This window comes from Neoarius graeffei, chromosome 19 (assembly GCF_027579695.1).
Source record: "Neoarius graeffei isolate fNeoGra1 chromosome 19, fNeoGra1.pri, whole genome shotgun sequence".
Lineage (NCBI taxonomy): Eukaryota > Metazoa > Chordata > Actinopteri > Siluriformes > Ariidae > Neoarius > Neoarius graeffei.
Genome location: NC_083587.1, coordinates 40,011,977 through 40,030,343, shown reverse-complemented (window position 1 = coordinate 40,030,343; position 18,367 = coordinate 40,011,977). Strand labels below are relative to the sequence as shown.

Sequence of the window (18,367 nt, the reverse complement as noted above, 5' to 3'; positions counted from 1 at the left end):
TCGTCAGTTAAATTTTTCATGTCAGATCATATCTGTTGACTTGTGAAAATGACTGGAGCTGTCCACTTTCAGCGCTCTGTGCATGTTTGTTGTCGCAAGGGGGGGGGGGGGGGGGGGGGGGCATAAATCACGCACCCACTGGCAGAAAATATAAATTGGCGCCTATGCTTATGTTAACTGTGTCCAGAAGCATTGTCAACTTCTCTGGGCTCAGAGGCATCTGGGATGGGCCATTACACAGTGGAAATGTGTACTGTGGCCAGATGAATCAGTACTCCAGGTCTTTTTTTGAAGAAATGGACACCTTGTGCTCCAGACCAAAGACAAAAAGGACCATTCAGACTGTTGCCAGCAACAAGTCCAAAACCCAGGGTCTGTCACAGTATGGAGTTGTCAGTACCCTTGGTAAATTAAACTTCTGTGATGGCAGCTGTGGCAGCGAGGGTATGGGCAAGCGTTGGCTGTGAATAGCGAGGAGCCAGGTTGAACCAGCAGGTAACATGGGATGAGTTACACCTGTGTCTAATTACTGGCGGTCTATTAATGTGCATCTTTGTGTGTCTTGCAGATAGCCAGTAATGAGAGAGAGAGCTGTGTCACCCCATGTGTGTTTATGTTCCTCAGTTCCTCATTATCTCACTTCAGGGAATTGTTACGCTGATGCTAAAAGCCAAGAGTGAGGAACAAAATGCCTACATGGAGCTCTCGGCACTCAATGAGTTTGTCCATGCCTTTGCCATCACCCAACAAAACCAGCACCAGGTGCTGGTCACCATGCACCGCAAGCAGGAGTGGTGCTTTGAGGCATTGCTCCTGGCCCAGCAGGAGGACCGCCAGGTGCTCCTGCATCTCATCACACCCACAGGTGCCCCAGCCACTAAGTCAGCAGGCTTCCTCCATGTCACCCTCAGGAAAATGGGGCTGCATGATGACCCTGAGGCCTTCCTAGTGCTCTTTGAGCAAGCTGCAGAGGCATGGGCATAGCTGGATGAGCAGTGAGTGGCTCGTCTACTGCGCTCCTCACTGGCAAAATGCTGCTCATAGCCCAGCAACTGCCTGCTGAAAACAGGCTGGAGTACACCGACCTGAAGTGTGCAACCTTGCAGCATGCCAGCCGCACCCCCAAACAATTCCGTCAGCACTTCTGCACGCTGACACTGGGGGAAGCCAGTCAGCCATTCGCTTACGGATAGCAGCTCCAGGATGCCTGTCAGCAGTGGTTGGGGGCGGAAGATTGCAATGTCGAGGGACTCATCGATGCAGTCACACTGGAGCAGTTCATTGCTTGGCTGCTGAGATGAACAGCGGAGTGGGTCCAGTGCCACCACCCGGCATCGCTGGACAGAGCGATCAAGGTGGCTGAGGACTAACTGGCGGTGTTTTCGGGAGTAGGTGCTCTCTCTTTTCTCTCTGCTTCTCTCTTTGTCCCCCTTTCTCTCCTCTCCCCTCCCCTACCCCAGCCCTGTGGAAATGGGAGCCAACTCCCCCAAAACCCACTCTCCACACTCATGTCTTTCGTCATGTCTCTTCAACCCTCTCATTCTGTGTCTGTGCTACCGCTAACCCCTTCTGTCTCTCTGTGTCCACTGAAATCAGGAACAAATCTGGGCAGGCCTGTTGGCGCAGCAAGAAGACTGGGATTTCCCAGAATCAGCATTTCCACAAAGAGGCAGTACTTCTGATTCACATTCCTAATGTACCACAGGCTTCCCCCGATTGAGCAGGAACATACCGCATCTCTGTGAGTATTCAAGGGGGTATACATCAGGCTTTGGTGGATTCTGGTTGTAATCAGACCTCCATGCACCAAAGCCTGATTCAATGCGAGGCACTGGGAAATGCATGATTGGTGAAGGTGAGGTGTATACACGGGGATGTTCACAAATATCTGCTAATGCCCGTCACTATTCACTTCCAGGGAAAAAAAACATAGTGTGGAGGCAGTGGTTAGCCCATGTCTCACCCATTCACTTATCCTGGGGACAGATTGGCCGGCGTTTAAAACATTGATAAAACAGTTAGTAGTGGATAGGTCCTGCAGGAGCAGGTCACAGGGGAATCCCATGGCGATATTGGCTGGGGAGGCAGTCCCAGGGCCATCTGCGTCATCTCTGCGTCATGATGACATGGAGAGTGGGGAGGGCACCGCCCCTCTTTTCCCTTTGGAAAATCCAGGGGATTTCCCATTAGAGCAGACGTGCGACGAGACTCCGAGACATGCTTCTGACCAAGTGAGAGTAGTCGATGGCCAAAACCTCCAACCTAATGTTGCACTTTCCTTCCCGTATTTTTCTGTCACTAAGGATAGGTTTTATCAAGTGATGCAGGATGTTCAGACTAAAGAAGAGTTGACACAGTTGTTGTTCCCGAAGAGCTGCAGGGAACTTTTATTCCATGTGGTTCTTCATAACCCTATGGCTGGGCTCTTAGGTCAGGATAAGACACTAAGTCATCTCATGGCCCGCTTCTATTGGCCAGGGATTCGTGCTGATGTCCACAGGTGGTGCACGGCTTGTCGCATAAGCCAGCTGGTAAATCCAGCATCCACGTCAAAAGCGCCATTGTGCCCATTACCATTAATCGAGATCCCCTTCGAAAGAATTGGCATGGATCTTCTCAGGCCATTAGATTAATCTGCATGCAGGTATCACTTTGTGTTAGTCAAAGTGGATTATCCAACATGATACCCGGAAGAAGTTCCTCTTCACAATATCTCTGCATGTAGTGTTGCAGAGACACTCTTCTGCATTATCTCCTGAGTCAGAATTCCAAAAGAAACACATCACTATTTCACTATTGTTGTACATCAGTAACATTACGTTTTTACTAGTGCTGTCAAGCGATTAAAATATTTAATCGCGATTAATGTCGCGACAGTCATAGTTAACTCGCGATTAATCGCAATTTAATCGCACATTTTTGTCACATAAAAAAACATTGTAATTCTCTTATCAGCATAAAAAAGTGAATGGGCTTGCTTTGTACCAATGTTTTTTTTTTTATTGCAAAGCATAACACGTCTTGACACAGCCACTGCAAAGTGAAACCTAAGCTGAGCACCGGCGCGGGGCTAGCAAGAGAACCATGAGTGAAGTGATCTACTGTTTGAGTTAGTCTACAACTAAAGAGAGGTAGGTTCCACAGTGACGGTAGGCTTGACATGCTTGATTATAATATAAAGTACACTATTATATTAACTTTAAGTTGTTCGTTGATAAATATTGCATTGAATCTGATCTTTACTGTTTCAGCTCACTTAACACATTTTGTACTTTTACACTTTCTGCCTGTTGATGCGTCACGCTGTCCAATCAGAGGCGGCCAAATTTGCATATTACAGGAAGGATTTCTGGGATAGCATTGAGTTTACAGTTCAGAGGGATCTGGCTTCTTTAGATGCTGTCTTCTTAAAACTGAATAAATATTTAAAAAGAGCCAAATTAGCCAGTCTTTTGAACGGCTCTTTTCAAAGAACGGATCACAAAGATGCGGATCCCATCAAAGAGCCATAAATCCCATCTCTACTAGCGCGCCCTGCCCGCGCTGGTTCTTGGGGGGGGACTCTGGTTGTGCGGGGCGTGGCATTACAGTCTAGCTGCTATTGGTTTTCTAACCAAAGTCTCTGTTCCAAGTTCCTGGCAGTTTCAACAGCTTATGAAAAACCTACATCATGCCACAGAGCGTTAATCTCGCGATAAAAAAATTATTGCCGTTAAAATTGAGTCAAGTTAACGCGTTAATAACGCGACAATTTTGACAGCACTAGTTTTTACACAAGAGGTAAATAAAAATGTGCCAAAAGTTTACATGCTTTGTACAGGCATTTGTACAAGAAAGACATCATTTATAGCAAACTGCATAAAAATGCTCACAGTAACCCTTTAAGGCACACCTCCCAAAAGTGACAAAAGAGAATGTCTTGGACCCTTTGGCAGACCATCCACAAGCTGCTGGACCCCTTGATACCAGCATTACCCAGGAGGAGCAATTTCTTCAGCAAAAGTAGAGTACAACGTTAAGACCACCTTGCTGGTGGCATGAAGCAGAGTCCTCTGCAGAGTCAGGAGGAGTCAAAGCAACAACAACATCCTCTGGAGTAGCAACATCCTCAGCAGAGTTAGAAGCAAACAGTGCAATGACCACCTCCTCTCTGGAGTCAGGAGAATAAAGAGTGACAACAATGTCCTAGCTAAAGTCTGGAGGTAGCTGAGCGATTATGACAGGTGGTGGTGCTGCCTTTGTGCAAGCCTGAAGAGGCTATAGTTCGCATTGTAATATGAATCCACTTGGGAAGTCCAGGCCATTGTAGGGACTCAGTGCAGCTCAGGGAATTGAGAGGGAAATTAGCTGAATGCTGGCATAAAGAGAGAAAGGGATTGTGGCTTACCAAACTTTTTATCTTCAGCATGAGAGCTCCTTCCATTCTATGTAGGGCCTTTATTTCACTAAAGGAACACATCGGGGAACTTTTTAGGGTTCTAGATGTAACTATTTTGAAGTGCATGCTTTGAACTGTGCACCAAAGATTGAATAACAGTTTTTAAGCATAATAGCTTAATATTACCTTTTTTCTTTCCATGTTAACAGATATACAGTAACTATATTCAACCCATTACTTCTTACTGAGCAATATGCACCATGTCAAAACACAATATTAACAATTAAGGATGCCATCATCATTCTTTGCCATATTCATTTTCTCCTTATGAATAAAGGCTTATGGTATATCTCATACACTGTTAAGCAGGTACTGCCTGACCACTTAAGTACAAGTGTGGCAAGTCAAGCACACACTGCAGATAAAATAAGAAAGGTACACAACTTCAACTTTAATTTAATTCACCTCCTCCATTTCTAGCGCTTCCTCTCTCTCTCTAACCTGTTCTGTGACTCTCTCCTCCTCTCCTGCTGCTTGATAAAGCATGGCGAATTGTGTGTCTGAGTCTTGTTTGAGCCGTGTGTTGGCCCATTATCTTCACATAAGCTAAATGCTAAATTATATTTACCATTTTGTTTGCGCTGACACAGGACATCAATCATATCCCTCGCGCCTTTCTTTCTTTCGCTCTCTCTCTCTATTTCTCTCTGTGTCTGTTCACACTGCTCTTTAGCCCATGGGGTGAAAGCGTGGAGATGACATAAAAAATTCATTACTCTTAACAGCATTACTGCATTGGAGAGATATAACTAGAATATGGGTGAAGGAGAGGGAGGGAGAGAGAGAGAGTAATGATAAAGAATATTTAAACATAAAATGCACCAAGTAGCTGCCCCAACCAATTTGCAGCTCATACAGTGATCATCACTTCCCATCTGTTCAACTGAGCACAGATAAATAAAAAATACAAGAGATGCACAGTAAAATCATAAATCTTTAAGCCAACACTAAAGCAATGAAACAAAAAAATTTGAAAAAAGTTCATCAAGGACCAGTGTCCACTAAAGGCTTTTTCATTCTTGGCCCGAATCATCATGTCCATATTCGAGATTTTGGAATACAATCTGTATGCTGACTCTGATTGGTCAGAAGGTGTTGAATAATTTTCTATAATAGCAGCTCTGGCAATTGTTCAGCTGCAAGGTTTATATTAATGTGCTTGTTAATGTGCAGTACTGTACATGAATTAAATATGATCTATTAAGTCTAAACAGCTTGCACAAGAAAAGCCTAATAATCCTGTCAAAGATATCATTTGATATTAGAATTTGGGTGGGAAGGCTTATTTCAATTTGGTAGCTCCCAACCGGCACCATCCATGGGCCCATGCGTATGCATCATCTGTTTTCTAAACTTCTGTACCTGTTTTCAATCAGGAAAGGCAAGAATTTATAGCAGCTGAACAAGTCTTCCACTCAAGAGCGTGTGTGTGTGTGTGTGTGTGTGTGTGTGTGCGCGCGCCTGTGGTAAAGTCTTGCTGAACAGATGTTGTAGTAAGATGTTGATGTAAGATTAGACTGCATGTTCTAACAGTACTTGATCATTGTAGTTAGAGGAATCACACTAATGCATTGCCATCTCTGGTGCTCATTTACGTGTTTTGTGACATGTGTTGACATAGTGCCAGGCGTGCTTCTCCTTTGATTTCTAATACCAAGAAAAACAGATGATCTCACTTCAGAGAAGCATCTTACCTCACAGGTAGGCATGGCTCACACACCTCCTAATACACACGACACACATGCTTGCATGCACAGACACACAAAACACCGCAAAAAGATGCTGCCTAAATCTGAAATACTGGCAGATTAGTCACTCTGTAATTGTGACTTCTTTGTATCTAAAGTACAAACCACAATTGATAATTAATTTGTGTGTATTATTATAAAGGATTAGTGATAGTTGACCTGTATCATGGCTGTGTGTGTATACATGATAGTACAGTGGAATATACACTTGTGAATTCACTATGTTAATATTGCTCCTAGGTGTGAATGAGTGCGTGTGTATGTGCTTGTGTGTTTATTCTTATTTCAATAATCAGCTAATCTGCTGATTATATTAATGATTATAAAGTGTTGAATTGTATATTTTCTTAGAAATTAATTTTGATTAATTATGACACTTAGTAATGCAAGCCAGAGTTTATTTTTGCTGCAACAAAAGCAGACCTGTATGCAACAACTTGAAATGACATGGTTAAATATGGTTCAGTGAAGGCTGAGAAATGCTTCGGCAAACCTAAAGCCTGAAGAAATACCTTCAGAAATATTTTTAACCCAATGAATATACTTTTTTTCTGAAAAATTCATTGTTTTTCATTCATTGTTCAAAAGTTTAATTCCATGTCAGGTGAGAAAAAGCCACGAAATGCAAGCGCTGACTCTTAGCAATGCAGAGAGTCAATGAGCTGGTAAGATGTTGATATAGTGGTTGCGGCTGACTAAGTGTACCAAAATTAGCAAAACCCATGTGCAGAGCATCACATCTAAAATGTGGTGTCAATATATCCTGTAGTGTTGATCTGTGTGTATTATTGTCACTCACACATGGAGCGGTGGTACTGGAGAGGGCTCGTAGATGTAACGTCCCTGTGTATGTCTGTCATCGATTGGCACAGGAGGGTGGAATCCAGGGAAGAACTGAGCCGGAGCTAAAGGAATAAATATGTATCAGAGTCCAATGCATAGCAAGTATCATAATTTCAAATACACAAACAGACATTCAACATGGCACTCTGCAAACTTCAGCCAATACCATTCTGTGAATCTCTGACTGGCTTAGTACCTTTGGGAAAGTTGTTCCATGTGCCTATTTAAGTCAAGTCAGTTTATTTGTATCGTGCTTTTAACAACAGACACTGTTGCAAAGCAGCTTCACAGAAAATTAAAGACTTTAAACATATGAGCTAATTTTATCCCGAATAAATGTATTTATCCTTGATGAGCAAGCTTGTGGCAACGGTCGCAAGGAAAAACTTCCTCAGATGACATGAGGAAGAAACCTTGAGAGGAACCAGACTCAAAAGGCAACCCATCCTCATCTGGGTGATAACAGATAGTGTAATTATAAATAACTCGCTTCTAAAAATGTGTCCTATAGAATCACAAAGTAAACTGTGTAACCAGGAAATTCATTATAGTTTTAAAATGAAGTCTATTGGCGGCACGGTAGTGTAGTGGTTAGCGCTGTTGCCTCACAGCAAGAAGGTCCTGGGTTCGAGCCCCGTGGCCGGCGAGGGCCTTTCTGTGTGGAGTTTGCATGTTCTCCCCGTGTCTGCGTGGGTTTCCTCTGGGTGCTCCGGTTTCCCCCACAGTCCAAAGACATGCAGGTTAGGTTAACTGGTGACTCTAAATTGACCGTAGGTGTGAGTGTGAATGGTTGTCTGTGTCTATGTGTCAGCCACGGGTGATTGCTCTAAGACAACGAGGGAGGCTCAGCCTCCTCTAAAAATGACGAACATCGTGTAGGATGAATTGCGCTAGGCTTATGTTATAGCCGACCTTATAACATTGCTATTTCAGATCCAGAATCATAGAAATATATGTGCTCAACCCAACTACAATGCGAAATCATTCCGTTATAACTTTCCCCAGTTCGCCTAATGTGTGTGTGAGTTTTCCCCCCTCGTGACAGTGCGATGCAGCCCAGCCTCAGTGGACTTCAATGGCATTTGGGAGCTATGCGCTTTTCAATATCAAAATGCAAGACGATTATTGGACAAATACTGCGAAAACGCCCGCCCACGGAGTCCCACGGACTCCCAGCCTCAGTGGACTTCAATGGCATTTGGAGCAATGCACTTTTCAATATCAAAATGCAAGACGGTTATTGGACAAATACTGCGAAAACGCCCGCCCCACGGACTCCCAGCCTCACAGTGGGAGGGACATGGCAAAGCTTTCCGCGAGGAGACTGGTGATTGGTGAAAGCGGCCGGATATTTTCTTTGATTGACAGCTCGTTTCAAATATAGACAGGCAGCGGTGAATCTCAGTTCAGTCCCATGCGGATTCGCAAGTAGTGTGGTGTATTGTAAGAGATAAGCTTACATTTCGATTTCATTCATTACATACGGTTTCTACCAGCTTTTTTAGTTTGTATATATTTTCATTGTAAATAAAGTGTAAATATAGTGCTGTCAAGTTTGCTATCTTAGTTCCAGAAATTTCGTTTATTTGAGTGACTGAACTTGAACTTGAGGGGGCTAGTCAGCTAGCAAGAAAGCTGCGCACGGATGCCGAGCATTGCTGATTTAATTTTGGCGAAGCCATTTGCCAGTCTTCCTTTAGAGGAAAAAATTAAAGAGGAGGGTAGACCAATGCCTCAAATTGAGTTGGTGAAAAAGGTAGGGAATAATACTCGTTCCTTTCAGCTCTCCTGGTACGAGAAAGTGAATTGGCTAACAGCAAGTGACCCACATCAACAACAGTAAATAGGCTACTTTAGTAATATGTCATGGATGGACCAAAAATATAGAATCTATTTAAAATGTTTATGCTAAGTATATTATATTGGAATATATATTTCTCTGGATATGAATTAAACACAGCTACAATTTGGAAAACATTTTTAAACAAAAACACAGCCGAGAACATTTCACACTACAGACCTGGATTAAAAGTGAAGGGTTATCAGAATTGTCAATAAAACATTTCTCAGTCAAAATAAGTAAAATATAGGGAAAGTGTCATTGAATGAAATGTGTGGCACCCAGCTCTATGTTTGGCTCCCCAAGGTCAGTGCTTGTGCCTATTCCAGAACACTCTGCTGTTACTGCTGAGGTTCCTGACAAAGAGCTGCCTTCAGTAATGATCAATTTTTAAACAACATGCCACAATTTTAAAATATAAAATGTTAAAATATACCCCCCCAACACCACCATCATGTATACTGGACAGTAGGCTAATGGGCCAAAAGAACCTGTTATTTCACAGTTTGTGACCCTGCCAACAATCAGCCAGATCAGAGGCAAGAGTATGGGCAAAACTGATGTGTTTTTTCTTTTAAAATCTGGAAATATCGTAACCGACCAGCCTCCCCTGTTTGAAAGACTACCAGCCGCCACTGGTGTCAGCCCTGTGATGACCTGGCGACTTGTCCAGGGTGTACCCTGCCTTTTGCCCGTAGTCAGCTGGGATAGGCTCCAGCTTGCCTGCGACCCTGTAGAACAGGATAAAGCGACTAGAGATGATGAGATGAGATGAAGTCTATTTTGTTGACGTTATCAACTGTTCATTGGTGGAGACTTGATTGCAAGACTGTACATGACAACTGCAGTCCTAAAGTTATCATGGCAATTGCAGTCCTTAGTCATTATAGCAAAACTGTAAGTGTCCAGAGCCATTTTCCAAATGCGTCTTTTGACTGTCCATATGGGCCATTCTCCACAGGAGCAATGTGATGAGACTCCAGCCAGACATAAGGTTTCAGGATGGATCAGGCAGGTCCGAACAGCAGAAGAGGTCGGTATCACTGGTGTCTCAGGATCGACATGTAACTCGACAGTGAGAAAGGAAGAGACGGGGGGACACACGACAGTATACATTCTGTGCTGAATGCAAGCAGGCAAGACTAACTATGACAGCATAACTAAAAGGGACAACCTGAAGGTAACACAGACATGAGTGAGCCCTGGGACATAAAACATCCAGCCACTGCACCATCAACAAACCCAAGTGAGCGAGTGAGTGGGGGGATGACAGCATCCATACATCCCAGTTTACCAAAACACTCTATGCCTGAGGACCCTCCAGATCTATTCCTTTACCTCATAAAAAGCTATTAACAAAAGGTTTGACTAAACAGATATGTTTTCAGCCTAGACTTAAACACTGAGACTGTGTCTGAGTTCCGAACACTACTTGGAAGGCTGTTCCATAACTGTGGGGCTTTGTAAGAAGAGGCTCCTCCCCCTGATGTTGACTTCACGATACGGGGTACCAGCAGATAACCTACACCTTTTAATCTAAGTAGGCAGAGCGGGTCGTAAAGGACCAGAAGTTCGCTCAGGTATTGTGGCACGAGATCATTCAGTGCTTTGTAAGTCAATAGTATAATATTTTATAATCATTGCAAAATTTGATTGGGTGCCAATGCAATGTCAGTAAGATAGGGGTGATGTGGTCATAACTCCTAATTCTAGTAAGGAGTCTTGCTGCTGCATTGTGAACTAACTGGAGCTTGTTTATGCACTTATTGGAACATCCAGACAATAAGACATTACAATAATTCAACCTAGAGGTAACAAAGGCATGAACTAGTTTTTCTGCATCATTTAGTGACATTATATTTCTTAGCAATATTTCTGAGATGAAAGAACTTTAACCAGTGCTGTCTCTGTGCTATGGTGAGGTCTAAATCCTGACTGATACATTTCATGGATGTTATTCCTATGTAGATATGAGCATAACTGCTGTGCCAAAGCTTTTTCTAGGATCTTGGAGATAAAGGGGATATTTAACACAAGGCTTAATGCCTTAGTTATGCACAGATAGACATTATGTGGCCAAAAGTTTGTGGACACCTGACCATCACACCATGATGTGCTTTTTGAACATCTCATTCCAAATTTAGTCACCCATTGCTGTTATAATAACTTCCACTCTTCTGTGGAGGCTTTCCACTAGATTTTCAAGCATGGCTGTGCAGATTTGCACATTCAGCCACAAGAGCAGACACAAAGAGAACATGCAGACTCCACACAGAAAGGCCACAGCTGGCCACAAGGTCTGAACCAAGAAGCTTCTTGCTGTGAGGTGCTAACGAATGCACCACTGTATCACCCCGGAATGCGCCCAGGCATTCTCCAAACAGGCAGCAATACCATTTTTTTGGCCTCTGGTAAAAATGAGTTAATTTGAGGGTATTTACATCCACAGTTTGTTAACAGTGTAGGATTACAGCATGTTTTTAAGGGCGGCATGGTGGTGTAGTGGTTAGCATTGTCACCTCATAGCAAGAAGGTTCTGCGTTGGAGCCCAGCAGCCGACGAGTTTGCATGTTCTCCCCGTGTCTGCATGGGTTTCCTCCAGGTACTCTGGTTTACCCCACAGTTCAATGCAGTTAGGTTAACATGGGGTAGCCTTAGGCTGAAGTGCCCTTGAGCGAGGCACCTAACCCCCAACTGCTCCCCAGGTGCTGTTAGTATGGCTGCCCACTGCTCTGGGTATGTGTGTGTGCTCATTGCTCATGTGTGTGTGCATGTGTGTGTTCACTGCTTCAGATGAGTTAAATGCAGACAAGAATTTCACAAGTGTACATGCAATGAATAAAGTTCTTCTTCTTCATGTGCGCTGTAAAGTCAACAATCAATAAAGCCTTTTCCAGAGTAAATAAAGATGGTTTACTACATGATATAAACCACTGGGGGCGGCACGGTGCTGTAGTGGTTAGCGCTGTCGCCTCACAGCAAGAAGGTCCGGGTTCGAGCCCCGTGGCCGGCGAGGGCCTTTCTGTGCGGAGTTTGCATGTTCTCCCCGTGTCCGCGTGGGTTTCCTCCGGGTGCTCCGGTTTCCCCCACAGTCCAAAGACATACAGGTTAGGTTAACTGGTGACTCTAAATTGACCGTAGGTGTGAATGTGAGTGTGAATGGTTGTCTGTGTCTATGTGTCAGCCCTGTGATGACCTGGCGACTTGTCCAGGGTGTACCCCGCCTTTCGCCCGTAGTCAGCTGGGATAGGTTCCAGCTTCCCTGCGACCCTGTAGAAGGATAAAGCGGCTAGAGATAATGAGATGAGATGATAAACCACTGGTAAGCCTCAAAAACAGGAAGATCAGATTAGAGTTTGCCAAAAACATCCAAAAAAAAATCCTGTATGTTGATGAGAAAAAGAACAACTTGTACCACAATTATGGAAAGAGAACACTACAAAGAAGGGAAGAACTATTCATGATAACACCTGTGTCACTGACGGCATGGGTATGTATGGCTCATCTCATCTCATCTCATCTCATTATCTCTAGCCGCTTTATCCTTCTACAGGGTCGCAGGCAAGCTGGAGCCTATCCCAGCTGACTACGGGCGAAAGGCGGGGTACACCCTGGACAAGTCGCCAGGTCATCACAGGGCTGACACATAGACACAGACAACCATTCACACTCACATTCACACCTACGGTCAATTTAGAGTCACCAGTTAACCTAACCTGCATGTCTTTGGACTGTGGGGGAAACCGGAGCACCCGGAGGAAACCCACGCGGACACGGGGAGAACATGCAAACTCCACACAGAAAGGCCCTCGTCGGCCCCGGGGCTCGAACCTGGACCTTCTTGCTGTGAGGCGACAGCGCTAACCACTACACCACCGTGAGGTATGTATGGCTACCAATGGAAATTGTTCAAGTCTTTTCCATTCTGAAGGCAAAACAGAAGTCAAAACACTCCAAGAACTAGCAGGAACTGAAAACAGCTACAATAAATGCTTTGCAGAGTGTCACCAGGGAAAAAAAAACAGTGTTTGATGATGTCTATGGGTTCCAAACGTCAGGCAGTCATTGACTGCAAATAATTTGCAAGTATTAAAAATGACCATTTAATTTATTGAATTGATTGTTTTTTAATTTTGTTAGTTTGTCCAATTATTTTTGGTCCTTTAAAGAGGGAAGTGTCGTGGCACACATAAAAAGTGATATAATTTCTGCATCATTCACCATTTATGGATGTACTAGTGCATCTCAAACAATTAGAATATTGTGAAAAAGTTTTATTTTTCATAATTTTATTCAAAAAGGTAAACTTTCAGGTATTCTATATTTATTACACATAAAGTGAAATACTTCAAGCCTTTTATGTTTTAATTTTGATGATTATGGTTTTGATGATGATTATCAACGCAGCCATCTACCAGAAGTGTATGTATGTGTCAGTAACAGCACAGAGGATCTCAGTTCAGAGCAGCCTCCAAACATGGCCACGATGGACTACAATTCCCAAGCACCAGAGCGCCCCTCCTCCCCTAAGTACTGATGACACACCGGTTCCTAGTTTCCCACTAATCAGCACGCCTATATACAGTGGTGCTTGAAAGTTTGTGAACGCTTTAGAATTTTCTATATTTCTGCATAAATATGACCTAAAACATCAGATTTTCATACAAGTCCTAAAAGTAGATAAAGAGAACACAGTTAAATGAATGAGACAAAAATATTATATTTGGTCATTTATTTATTGAGGAAAATGATCCAATATTACATATCTGTGAGTGGCTGGAAAAAGAAATCAACATCTCCATAAAGCTTGCCAGCAGACGGAAGCATGAAGTGCTCTAAAATCTCCTGGTAAATGGCTGCATTAACTTTGGACTTGATAAAACACAGTGGACTAACACCAGCAGATGACATGGCATCCCAAAAGCATCACAGACTGCAGAAACTTCACACTGGACTTTAAACACTTTGGATTCTGTACCTCTCCACTCTTCTTCCAGACTCTAGGACCTTGAATTCCAAATGAAATGCAAAATTTACTTTCATCTGAAAAGAAGACTGAATGGCATGATGGTGTAGTGGTTAGCACTGTCATCTCACAGTAAGAAGGTTCTGGGTTCGAGCCCAGCGTCCGACGGGGGCCTTTCTGTATGGAGTTTGCATGTTCTCCCCATGTCTGGCTGGGTTTCCTCCGGGTGGTCCGGTTTCCCCCACAGTCCAAAGACATGCAGGTTAGGCTAATTGGTGGCTCTAAATTGACAGTGAGTGTGAATAGTTGTGTGTCTCTATGTGTCAGCCCTGCGATGACCTGGCAACTTGTCCAGGGTGTACCCCGCCTCTTGCCCATAGTTGGCCGGGATGGGCTCCAACTTGCCCACGACCCTGCACAGGATAAGCGAGTACAGATAATGGATGGATAGATGAAAAGAGAACTTTGGACTACTGAGCAACAGTCCAGTTCTTTCTCTCCTTAGCCCAGGTAAGACGTGTCTGATGTTGTTTCTGGTTCAGGAGTGGTTTGATGTTAAGAATGCAACAGTTGTAGGCCCTTCCTTGAAGACATCTGTGTGTGGTGGCTCTTGATGCACTGACACCAGCCTAAGTTCACTCCTTGCGAAGTTCTTGAATCAACTTTTCTTGGCAATCCTCTCAAAGCTGTGGATATCCCTGTTGAAAAATACTGACCTTTTCCATGATATTCTAATTATTTGAGATTCACTAGTAAGTAACCTCAAATTAAAGCTTACTTTCATTCATTGTTCAATTCATTACTTCATTCATTATTTAAGTCAACTCCAGTATACTGCTGTAGACAGCTAAAATAACAATAACTCTGTCAGTGTCTAAATATTTATGGGTAGCCAAAAAGTCTTGTCAGGGTGCAGGCACTTACGGATGTATGTCGGGGAGAGTAGGGAAAGCAAACTGGGAACAAAGCCAAAACGCGAGACTAGAATCAAGGTGGTGGGACAGGCGAGAGTCGATCGATTGGTAGACAGGGCAATGTGGACAGGGCTAGAGAATAATGAGAAAGATACGAGAGCAAGGGTCGAGAACACAATAAAGCAGACAGTAGAATAAAGGCTCGGTATGACAGGAATGAATACTGAACGATACTTCGCATCAAGTGAGAGTGGGAGAGGTATTTATATAGCAGGGGCTGATGAACCAGGAAACGAGTGACAGGTGTATTTAATAAACAGGTAATAGGGGGTGCTGCGGTTCGTGGGTGTTTTAGTTCTGAGCGGCCATGTTTGTAGTTGGGTTCGGACTGGCGCTCTCGACAGCATTACTGACCAGGGGAGCCATTCCCTCCAGCAGTGCATGCTCCCAGAACATAATTTTTGCCAGTAGGTGCAATTTATTTTCACAGTTTTTTTTTTTCCTTTAAGATGCCTGTGTAATGGAATAAATACATTTTTATTTTCTGATGCAAATAACAGTTTATTAATCTTAATGTAAGAAATTTAAAGTTAAAAACTTTACTGAAATACATGAAGTCATTAATTTTGGCTGCAGCACTGATTTCTTCCCCAGTATTTTTAGACTATTTATGAATTAGACTATTTATTTGCACCTTCTTGAGCAAATAGTCTAATCTAGAATTCCAATATATCTAGCTAATGTTTGGCTATGTAACCTTTGTACAAGTATGTGTATCTGTTTCCCATCCCACAGTATATGTGAAAGTTCTCTGGAGGTCGTGTGGTGTTTACTAGTAATGTTTGTAACAAATCAAATAACATTCATGTAACCAACTAACTGATTTGTACAATAACATTTAAAATTAACTCAGATGCTTTTAGCACTAAATAAAACAATATACTATATTGTGGCAGCGGGGGCGTGGTCAAGCACCGGTCTGTGACAGGAGGGCGGAGTCGGGGAAGGTAAGTGGCAGAATCGCTACACCTGAGGGTAATTAACCTGTGTTTGTGTATGTTTTCCCCAGTAAACCGCCCGCTACTTAAGGAGGGAGAGGGAGAGCGGAAGAGAGCTCTCTCCCCAGCCAGACGACTTGTGTGTGTGTGTGTCTGTGTGCGTGGCTGAGAGAGTGGTGTCTGCGTCTGAAAAGAGCAAATAAAAAAGGAAGTGATTGAATTTTACTCTGTCCTGCCGTCCTCTGTGCTCCACCCACACGCGATTCTCGCTACAGTGGTGCCGAAACCTGGGACAAGGTGGAGCATCAGTCCTGCAGCCCCATGGAATCCTCCCCGTTCGCGGACTTGGTCCACGCCCTCGCCACGGCTCAGCAGAGCCAGCACCAGGCACTCGTCACGCTCCGGAAGGAGCAGGAGCGCTGCTTCGAAGCCCTGGTGCTGGCTCAGCAGGAAGATCAAGAGGCGTTCCGGCGTCTCCTCGCGTCGGCAGGGTCCACCAGTGCCCCGGCCGCGGGCCCGTCTCCCCTCACCTTAACCAAGATGGGCCCGCAGGACGACCCCGAGGCGTTCATCGCGTTGTTCGAGCAGGTCGCCGAAGCCTCGGGGTGGCCGATGGAGCAGCGCGCAGCGCGCCGCCTCCCCCTCCTGACGGGAGAGGCGCAGCTAGCCGCACTACAGCTCCCCGCCGATCGCCGGCTGGCCTATGCCGACCTTCGCCGGGCTGTCCTCCAGCGCGTGGGGCGCACGCCGGAGCAGCAGCGCCAGCGCTTCCGCGCGCTGCGGATGGAGGAAGTTGGCAGCCCGTTCGCGTTTGGCCAGCAGCTCCGGGACGCCTGCTGGCGGTGGCTGAGGGCCGAAGATCGCGACGCCGAGGGAATCATCGACCAGGTGGCGCTGGAACAGTTCATCGCCCGCTTACCAGCCGGAACCGCAGAGTGGGTCCAGTGCCACCGCCCGGCGTCGCTGGATCAGGCCGTAGGACTGGCGGAGGATCATCTGGCGGCTGTTCCGGCGGCAGGACAACCAACGACATCATCTTCTCTCTCCTCTTCTCTCTCTCTTTCTCCCCCCCTCCTCCTGTGTCCCGTCCTTGCCCCATTCCCCCACCACAAAGGCGGAGGCTGGCTCCACCCCAGCCGGCCCGCCGCACCCGTGGTGCCCTCCCGTTTCTCCCTTCTGTGTCTGTCTCTCCCCCCCCTCAGGTGAGTGAGCCTCAGAACACAGCTGCAGAGGGAAGGCCCGGGCCGGTTTGCTGGCGCTGCGGGGAACCGGGCCACCTGCAGCAACAGTGTGCAGCGATGGAGGTGGGGGCGGTGGTGCGGATCCCCGACGCGCCAGAGGCTGCCCTCGATCGGGCCGGAGCGTATCGCATACCGGTAAGTGTACAAGGGGCTACATATCAGGCGTTGGTGGATTCAGGCTGCAATCAGACCTCGATCCGCCAAAGCCTGGTGCAAGACGAGGCATTGGGGGGAGCACAAGGGGTGAAGGTGTTGTGTGTGCACGGGGATATTCACAGCTACCTGTTGGTGTCGGTCCACATACATTTCAGAGGGGAAAAATCAATAGTGAAGGCGGCGGTTAATCCTCGCCTTACCCACTCTTTGATCTTGGGGACTGATTGGCCGGGATTTCGGGGTTTGATGGCACGCCTAATAAAGAGTGGGTCCTGCCGGTTGATAGGGGAGGGTCCCGGTGTCGCTTTGGCTGGAGCTGCGGTCGCAGAGCCGTCTACGTCATCTCCGCGACAGAGTGAGGAGCCCCCGGCCCCTCCTCTTTCTATTGGGGAATCCCTCGCGGATTTCCCACTGGAACAATCGTGAGACGAGACTCTGCGACACGCGTTTGACCAAGTGAGAGTAATCGATGGTCAAACGCTCCAGCCGAACGCCACCCCGTCCTTCCCCTATTTTTCCATTTTGAAGGATAGGTTATACCGAGTGACGCAGGACACTCAGACGAGAGAGCGAGTCACCCAGTTGTTAATTCCAAAGAGCCGCCGGGAATTGGTATTCCAGGCGGCTCACTTTAATCCCATGGCTGGACACCTCGGGCAGGATAAGACACTAGCCCGGATAATGGCCCGATTCTATTGGCCGGGGATTCGCGGCGACGTCCGTTAGTGGTGTACGGCGTGCCGCGAATGCCAGTTAGTAAATCCAGCGGCCATCCCAAAAGCACCCTTGCGCCCCCTACCATTAATCGAGACCCCGTTCGAAAGAATTGGGATGGATCTCGTTGGGCCATTAGATCGGTCAACACGAGGGTACCGCTTTATATTGGTTCTGGTGGACTATGCAACGCGATACCCGGAAGCGGTGCCTCTTCGCAATATCTCAGCATGCAGTATTGCAGAGGCCCTCTTCCACGTCATCTCCCGGGTTGGAATCCCGAAAGAGATTCTGACTGACCAAGGCACCTCGTTTATGTCACGAACACTGAGCGAACTGTATGGGCTACTGGGTATTAAGCCGATCCGCACCAGCGTTTATCACCCACAGACGGACGGTTTAGTTGAACGGTTCAATCGCACCCTCAAGAATATTATCAAAAAATTCGTAAGTGAGGACGCACGTAACTGGGATAAGTGGCTCGAACCCTTGCTGTTTGCAGTGCAAGA

At 45.7% G+C, this 18,367-nt stretch overlaps 1 protein-coding gene across 2 annotated transcripts in view; it reads right to left on the bottom strand.

Annotated features, from left to right (window-relative positions):
- gli3 (GLI family zinc finger 3) overlaps nt 1-18,367 on the bottom strand; it is a 363,740-nt gene that overhangs the window by 141,473 nt on the left and 203,900 nt on the right. For both annotated transcript variants that reach the window (XM_060900066.1, XM_060900067.1), the window contains one exon: nt 6,986-7,091. In XM_060900066.1, the coding sequence (XP_060756049.1) occupies nt 6,986-7,091 (106 nt within the window). The remainder of the gene's footprint in view (nt 1-6,985; nt 7,092-18,367) is intronic.